Raw genomic sequence first — 9,330 nt, forward strand, 5'->3', positions numbered from 1 at the left:
CTAATAACTTAACTATAATTATGATTTTTTCTTTTTAAACTGGTTATGTGTGCACCATGGGCTAGAATTAAACCATAATTAAGTATTATAAGGGTTATTGTTAGGAATATTATAAATTTAGCATTAATAATAAATATTTTATTTAATTTTAAGAACAATTTCATTTCTATGTGAGATTAAGCATTATTGGATCTAAAACTATTACTCAAATCACCACAAATATTTTTTAAGCTTACATTTAACTTTAAAATTATAATAAATTATAATTTTAAAAATTTATAAACAGTTAGTATCTAATACAAATAAATTAAATTTCTATTAAAAAAATCAATAATGAGTAATTATAATTTTAGAATAATTAAAGAAAAAAGTCTAGATTTAAACTTTCAATTCTAATTTATTCCTTTTTGCATGCAAATCATTTCATATTAAAAAATTTAAATGGTTAATAAATTAAATTAAATTAAATATATAAAATGATATGTATTCATTTAAAAACATTCTAATTTATTTAAAAAATCACTTTTAACAAGAAAATCAGTTTAAAATAAAAAAGAATTTATGTATCTAATTATAAAAAAGCATTGTATTTTATCAAATGAAATTGTTTTTAAACAAAAAATTAAGTTAAATAAAATTTTGTGGGATTTATATTGCTTTAACATCTAATGGTTGTGAATGTTTCATGGTTGTGGATCTTTCAATTGTCTTGCAAGCCTGTAAGATGATATCAACATAAGAAAAAAATTAACTAATTTAGAAACATTTACAACATAAAAATGACCACTACATAATATTTACATAATATTTCTCTTAATATATGAACACTAAATATTAGGAGCTTATTTTGTATGTAAAACCGTCGAAGAAGAAATAATTATTGAATTGAATCAAATGTAGGCTGACAGAACCCAAATTGATTTTCCTCTAATCATTGAGTTGAACCAAATGTAGGGTGATAGAATCCAAATTGATTCTCCTTTTCCTTTTTCACGCCATAATTATTGAGTTGAACGAAATGTAGGGTGAGAGAACCAAAGGAGAATTTGCAGAAGTCCACCATTACATGTACGCCATCTGGTTGGACATAGCACCGAAAAGGTAGGCTACAGTCTCGAATGGACGGAAACCTATAGCATCAGTGGGTATGACAATGGTTGCTATCATTCTTAAACATTTCTTCATTGTGTTCTAACATGTTTCTCTGCTTACATAATATCAAGACCTCCTTTTCACTCTTAGTTTCCTTTTTCGTTATAACTTTCCCACCTCCCTCATATATTTTCAGATTATAGATATGTGACAACATTTTGACTTATTTCATTAATAAGGTGGAGCAATAATGCAACTTTGTAGCGAAAATTGATTTGGAGAAAGGCCTCTCTAAAGTCATTACGATAGTGTTATTATGTCTAAAATTTTAAGAAGAAATATTCAAAGGCTTTTTCATCTGAAATTGGTTTTAAAAAAAAATTATAATGAAGTAGCTTAAATGGTTAAAGTAAATCTAAAGAAAGATGTCTTGATTATTCTTTTTTAAAAAGAAATTAACTTTTCAAAAAGAAGTCTAAAGACGAAGACATGTAAATTGCTTATTCTTCAAAATAACCTTAAATTTTAGATTGGTAATCAGTTTATCTTTTTACTATAACTTTTTCTTGACATTTTCTCAAACCTAAATTTCAACACACTCATATGTATATGATACATTTTTATTAATTTATTTCTAATATATATTGTCATAAATAATAAAAAATTAAAAAATTAAACGAGAAGAGAATAAACATGAAAGTTGAACCTATAATATATGACATATAATTTGCTGGCATTTAGGGGAGAGGAACGGATAAATTTCAAATCAGTCCCAATTTTTTACAACAGCTTACTTGATAAGTCCCCTGCTTATATAAGGTTTCAGGGTCATATGTCAAAAACAGCATAAAAAAAAGTGATACTTGTGCAAGTGATGTGACATCACATAATTTGTTGCTTTTTACAACAAATGATATATTTAATCAAAAACTTCTATCACAAAAATTGAAACCAGCTTATCCTTTCCCCCAATCGTACATTCACAAATTAACCACATTTATCACCTTCAAATTTCATAAAGCCGTACTATACGACCATGGCAGAGAGATTTGTAGGATCTGATAACACGTTATCTTTCCGCGTCACATTGTAAGGACAAAAATGTTCACTTTACACCTGTGAATTGAGCTTTTGACCTTTGAACCCAATCATGTTCTATAAAAGCTATATAATCCCCCACATACCGAATTGATCTCCCAAATCCGTAGGTTCGATTACGAGTCTGATCTGCTAATTTATTCTAATTTCGTTCTGCTGTTTAATTCAGATGGAACAGAAAGCCCAAGACATGTTTAGGATTGTGTATGCTTGTGGTGCCTGTAAGATTCAACGAACAAAATGTGGAGATAATTGCGTGCTTGCTCCCTATTTCCCATCAGACGATCCTCACAAATTCTTACAAGTGAACAAATTATTTGGAACAAGCAGGATTGTCAAAATCCTTCAGGTACAGGACAAATGCTATTTTAGGGTTTGTTATGAGATCTCCTCTAATGTTATTCCTTTTCTATGTTTGCACAAATATGGAAGCCTTTAGTATATACTCTAACAAAAAGTAAGAACCCTAATTTAATCTGTGAGGCTTTGTTATGTTGTTTTGTTCTTTCAGGATATTCCGGTTGAAAAGAGAGAAGAAGGTGTAAAAAGCATGGTATATGAAGCGAGTGCGAGAGTGCATGATCCAACCTACGGCTGCACTGGTGAAGTTCATCGACTGCAGAAACGCGTCTTACGACTGCAATCACAAGTGGAAGTAACAGAAGCAGATCTCCAGAATGTACAGGCTGATCTTGTGTTTCTGGCGACTGGATATTATAATGCGGGTGAAATAAAAAACAATGATGAGTCTATAGTTTTAGAAGATGATGAAGATCTGTTTCCATTCTAAGTCGTGACCTGCTCTTTGTAATAAGAAGAGCTTGCCATTTCAGTTTTCTGTAATAGTGGCTTTGAAGTCGTGTCTTTGTCTCGGAACTCGTTTTATATTTTGACATGTTTAGAGGCTTTCAATAATCTGAATTTATACATTTTTAGTACTGCAATCTTTTGTTTTAATATCTAGGGGAAAGGATCTAGTAGTTGTGCATCTTAATTTCGCTTTTTTCAAAATCTTACATGGAAATTTCAAATCACTCTAATTTTTTTACAGCAGCTTACTTGGCAAGTCCTCTGCTCAGGGCCACATCATCAAATATCATACCACATCAGCATGGTTTTTGCCAAGGTGTCCAAAACAGCCCCCACAAAAAGTGAGACCAATAGGTGTCCAAAAGGGCCCCAATACTTGTGCAGCTGATGTGGCATCACATGATTGGTTACTTTTCACAACAAATTATTGGTACTTATCATACAACTATTGGTCAATGTTATACAAAGGTTGGACATTAAATCAACAAGTATGGGGTAATATCGTTCTTAGTACTATTGCAATCCTTATCCTTTGCATTGATTTTTAAGTTCTAAATTATAAAAAAATATTTTTCTTCAATTTAGACAATTTTTAAATTTTTTTTATCAAATTATTTTACACATCCACCAAACAAATATAAAATTCTTATTTAAAAATTATCTGAAATTTAAATTTAAACAAAACTTTTTTCAAATTTTTAAAAATTAATATATAATATATACAACATTTGAATTTTAAAATTTAAATTAGGGTAATCCTTATGTAATTTATAATATAATTTTATTAAATATAATGAAAATAATTTAATTAAACACTATATAATAATAATATAATACTAGAAAAATGCATATAATAATATAATATAATTTCTTACATCTAATGCTTACATACTACACTATACAAAGTTTCTCATTATGTAGTGATTTTACAATATTTTACAAAAGAATTAAATTTATTAATGTAATAGATATATCAATTTATAATAAAAGTATGTTCTTCGTTTTCATAAAAGATAGTGTGGGTTCCTATGAGTTATTATAATCACTACTCATAGACATGATATTTAATTAAATGTTTTGTTATTAATTATTAAAAAAGTTAATATATTTATGTACAATGAATCTATTAGTATATAAATTATTCATTTATATTGTGCATTATATGTATATGTGTATGTGTATGTGTATGTATAGTTTTATTGTTATTGAATCTATTTGACAATATTATCATATTTTCTAATTTTTTAAGAATAAAAGGACGAAATTGATCTTATGAAACATCATGTAATATTTTTTATTATATGCTTCAAGTTGAGAGCTTCCATTAAGATATTCCTAATAACTTTTTACTTATAATATATTGATCAGCTTGACATGCTTAGAGGGGTATCTCTATGCTACTGTGAATGTGAATGGACGCTAGAGACATTTGGATGCAAATCTAAATATGTGAATTTTCATGATTACTACATACTATGTAATGCATTACTTGACATGCTTAGAGGGGTATCTCTATGCTACTGTGAATGTGAATGGACGCTAGAGACATTTGGATGCAAATCTAAATATGTGAATTTTCATGATTACTACATACTATGTAATGCATTACTGGGCTAGAGAAAGAGTGTATGCCACTCTTTAGTAAAGAAAAAATATTAGTGATCAATATGTCAAACCATGCTAATTCCATGTACTTATTCATTTCAATCTTCTATTTTCACACTTAATATTACATATTAATTTTATGACACATTTTTGTGCATTTTACATTTCATTATTATTCACTTTTTCATTTGTAACCATTATTTAATTAAATAATTCAACTTATTTAGTTAATTAGGATCTAATACTTATCAATTTATCCCAAAATAGATAAATAATTTTTTTTTTCACATTAATCTATAGATAATTAGCAATCGAATTATCCATTCAAATTATAGTATAACTCTTTGATATTATTTTCTATTGTAACCCCATGCATAATTAACTAGCCAAATAATGTGAATGAAAATGATTTATTATCCTTACCCATTTTAAAGCCATTAAAGAGTTTTAATAGCTCTTCTAGAATATTATCTGAAAATTCTAAATTGATTTCAATCAATTTCAACAATCTATTTAACATCAAATCCTCATCATTCACAACCTCAATAAAAATTCTATAAATCAGTCACAACCCTACATTAAATAATAAACGAATGATCATTTCATATATACATAATGCCATTTTAAAGAGAAAATAACATCTCTACATTAAGCATTCAAAAGCTTATAAAAAATATCCAAAGGTTTACATTTGATAATTGTTTGCGAGGATATTGCATTGTTTGTTTGCTCTATTTGAGGTGTTGTTAGGTTTAGAAATAAGGATCTTATATTTACATTTATTTCATATTGTTCATTCTAGATGGAAGGTATATATGCTAGCATGCTGAATACGACCTTGTCCTTTATCTAATTTTATTTTTGTAATTTTTCAATATAATATGTATGTTAATCTTTTTTAATACTATAAAATAGACTTCAATCTAGAAGATATCAAAATAAATAAATGTATGTAGAATTATCCAATAACAAAGTGTTTTCCTAAAGAGGACTTATGATCCCTATGCAATCACGATATAATAATTGTGTACATATATGTATTTTATATATAAGTGTATATATGTCATATTATAGATAATAACTCAACTAACAAAATCATATGCAATCTCGCTAGTAAAAATCTGACAACAAAAGGAGAACAATTAAATTGCAATTCTCTCTTTGATTATTAACTACAAAGATGTCTTATAGAGCACCGCATACCAAACATGTAAAGCCCTGCCCCCCAAAAGTACAGGCACACGATTTCCGAATAATATATTAATTAAAAAACTGCATAATGAAAACATTATTCCCTGCCCCCCAAAAGTACCTCATCTCTTCACTTCCACAGCAACTACACCTCTCGCATAGGGTATGGGAGATCGCTTTAATTTTTAAAGAGGTTTCATTTAGCGTGGCCAACTTTTGCATGATGTCAAATTATGTTTATTAGTCCCTGCCTATATAGGCAGGAAACTAATGTTTTCGTCTCTCATATTAATCCTTCCTAGGAAAGCACATATTAATCCTTCCTAGGAAAGCACGCCAGTAAAAAATTAAACCATTTTTCCTATGGTATGTAGCGTTGGCATTTTCTTAATGAAATTTAGGTATTTTTTTCTTTTTTTTTCTTTTTTCTGATTGGTCTTTGTTATTTTTGCCAGTGGTTTTTTTATTTTTCAATTAAAAATTGAGGATTTTTTTTCTGACAAATATTTAAGACATTGGCTAATGTATGTTTTATTTTTAGGTTATAATGGACAACAGCTGGCATTCTAGAAAATACTTCACGTGCCTTACAACTGGCATTCTGGAATATACTTCCCGTGCCTATCTGCGCTATTACATTTTGCCTATGCACTCAAATTGATGAACTGGTCTATGCTTCAACAAGACTAGATAACTCATTTTGTTACCAGATTTCGTTGTTTGGAGGTACATTTATTGTGGAATTTGTGGAAGAATTACATTAGACGTGCAAAGCTGAGCAAAGTTAGCTTGGCATCTGTCGTCACCGACTCATGGTGATTGCAAGGCAGGAGATTTAAAATAAATGAATTGATGCAGATTTAATTATAATCAGTACTTACTTATGGAATGTTGTACTTAATTATTTTCAGCGGGCTGACATTTAGGTATTATTTGCTTCCCAAATTCCTGGATATTTTTGGCGGTTCTGAAACTGCATTTATGTAGGTATGATTTGCTTTCCAAATTGCAGGAATATTTTTTTTGTTAGTTTTTGAAATTTCATCTAGGGTTTGCAACTTTCTATCACTTTCTTGTTAGAGCTGAAAATGACTAAAATCTGGATAAACATAACCACAGAGGTTGCGCTCAATGGAAACAATCTCTGATTCAGTGCATTTAACAGTCATTTAATTAAATTCCCTTGATTCTAGAGTTTTGTCCCTTATTACCTTCCCTTTGTTTCAAATTTCACTTCATCTCTCTCCTGAGTGAGAAAGATTTCTTAGTCCCGGTAAGACCTGACCAGCTTCAACTCAGCTCATTAGCATAAGGATAATATGACAGGGCACGAAAGGCCAGGCTAATCTTGCAGGTTCTCGCTTTACCCCCATAAGGACCACCCGCAAGTCCATGATTAGATTCACACAATATATTAGGTTGTACATGATCCATATTACAATGTCAGAGTATACCATCACTCCCTAGCTCAAACAATGTCAGACTCGTCAAAACCCATTACTTTGTATGGCTCTCAGAATTTGTAACCAACAAAGCCACATGGCCACTATTGGGAGTATTTAAAATTGAGTCAAAGTTTGTAGGCCTATTTCAAAATTTTGCTCTATATGTCAGAAAGGCACCTAAATAAGTCAGTTTGAATGGCCTAGTTTACGAGAGGGCAGAGTGGAGCCGGTTGATTTTCAGAGGGTAAGGCTCGGGATGCATATCCCGCACCTTTCATTTGGCCTATTCAGTGTTGTGCAACTTTCAAAATTCAATTTTGATAAGTTTATGAGGTACCCAATTTGAGGGGTGAGCTGAAAGTGCATTTTAGGCACAAATGCAGATTTTATTGAGTAGCTTTCTTTGAGCGATTACATATTTTGCCCTGTTGATTTTCATAGAGAAATTCAAATTGGATTCAATTGTATGCATAAATGTGAGTCAGTCTGCAAAATTTCAAGTCCTAATGAATCCATTTGCTCAATTTTTCAAGCCAAATCCGTTTGCAGTTTGTGTGTTTTGCCAAGTCCCTGTTTCGACAGCTAGTCGGAGCCCTGTTTCGCATAAGTGTAAAATTTGCCTCAATAAGCATCATGTCAGAATGTTTGTTCTGGGCTAATTTTGGTATAAATGGTGAGCTACGTTTCAAATTTCAAGTCTTTATCAATCCGTTTGATCGGTTTTCAAAAGAGCTCATTTTGCCATCATTTTCAGTTATCCGCACTCCAGTGTTATATCAGTTAATGTAGCCGTTTTGGTGAGTGCACCGTTTGCATCCTCTCAGTCTGGTGATTGAACTGAGGATTCGAAGATTTAATATGTACTTCAAAGTACCTATGTTTCAAATTTGAGGGCCTACGGAGGTCGTTCGATATTTTTGAGAAAGGCATCATGTGTTGCCAGGACATTGACTTCATCAGGTCCGCACTGTCGACAAAGCCAGTTGGGCATTTTCGGAAATTAATATCTCTTTGCTCGGGACTCATCTTGAGAAACCGCGTGGTCGAAGTCATCCTTGTATATCAGAGTACACGCCTATCAGATGGCGAGTTCCAGAAAGGTGTTTTGATAGGTTTGAAAATTACGTCTTCGCGATTAAATGCGAAAATTGTGGCGTAATCGCCTGAAGGTTGTAAAATGCGGATTAATGATCCAAAAATGATGCCGATCCTTCCCAGAGGTATGTTTGAGGTCCGTGAAGATATTCCAGAGGCCAATAGCTTGAAAACGAAAATTTTTTTAGTCAGACCTACTTTGGGGCCCGACCTGGCTCATGCTGTGCCATATTATTTTATTGGCGACTTTGTTTAATAAAGGATTTTCAGAATATCTGAGTGCGGATTGTGATTATGTGACATGTCATAAGAGTTGAAAAGACTGTAGACCTCTAGGCAATTTTAGATTGGCGATTTTATTGCTAAAATCCTCCTTCAGTGACAAAGAAGAGACATAAAAAAATGCACCTAGCAAGTAGAGGTTTGGAAGAAGGTTTTAGAACTTTCAAAATGCAATTCGCAGCCATAATGCCAATCAACTTTACCCAAATCTCCTCCTTGCTGTAGTTTTTGGAAGGGCATTAGAAATCACCAAAGCAATGAAGCTTAAGCAAATGGAAATTTCAAATTGACAAATGTAATGTCAAATGTTCCCTCAGCAATAAAGATTGACATGAAACATTAAGCAGCTGCATGAAGCCAAATCCTCCCTGTGTGGAGTGAAATGGTGAAAAGGTTTTTAATCAAATTTTAAACAAATTCTTTTGGGAAGTGTTTAAGCTTCCAAGCAAATCTTTTGGCATGATCACATAGGAGGTTTTCATGCCAATCAAATGCAAGTTGTGGGTGTCCCTAAATCCAACGCAACAATCCAATGGAGAAGATTGTTAAAACCATCAAGCAAATGGCAATGGTTGTAGTCTCTTATTCCTCACATGACTGTTTGGAGGCCACATTAAAACACAAGTGCAGATTTGTGATTGAAAAGTTCAACAGCAAAAAACTATAGCCTATGCAACTTTTTCCTTACATGGAGTTTGAAGAAGACGTGGAG

The 9,330-nt window shown here is 31.4% G+C and overlaps 1 protein-coding gene across 1 annotated transcript; it reads left to right on the plus strand.

The window, feature by feature from the left end:
• The first annotated feature begins 2,128 nt into the window (after positions 1-2,128).
• On the plus strand, positions 2,129-2,980 carry LOC131874043 (LOB domain-containing protein 1-like). The gene is made up of 3 exons (XM_059217258.1): positions 2,129-2,143; positions 2,360-2,539; positions 2,702-2,980. The coding sequence occupies exons 1-3, from the start codon at positions 2,129-2,131 to the stop codon at positions 2,978-2,980; spliced, it is 474 nt and encodes a 157-aa protein (XP_059073241.1).
• The last annotated feature ends 6,350 nt before the right edge of the window (positions 2,981-9,330 follow it).

The sequence above is a fragment of the Cryptomeria japonica genome, chromosome 3, assembly GCF_030272615.1.
Source record: "Cryptomeria japonica chromosome 3, Sugi_1.0, whole genome shotgun sequence".
Lineage (NCBI taxonomy): Eukaryota > Viridiplantae > Streptophyta > Pinopsida > Cupressales > Cupressaceae > Cryptomeria > Cryptomeria japonica.

Bases quoted from the DNA above. Each gene is read 5' to 3' on its own strand.
- LOC131874043 (XM_059217258.1), top strand. The intron at 2,540-2,701 runs GTACAGGACAAA...TTGTTCTTTCAG, and splicing joins GGATTGTCAAAATCCTTCAG to GATATTCCGGTTGAAAAGAG.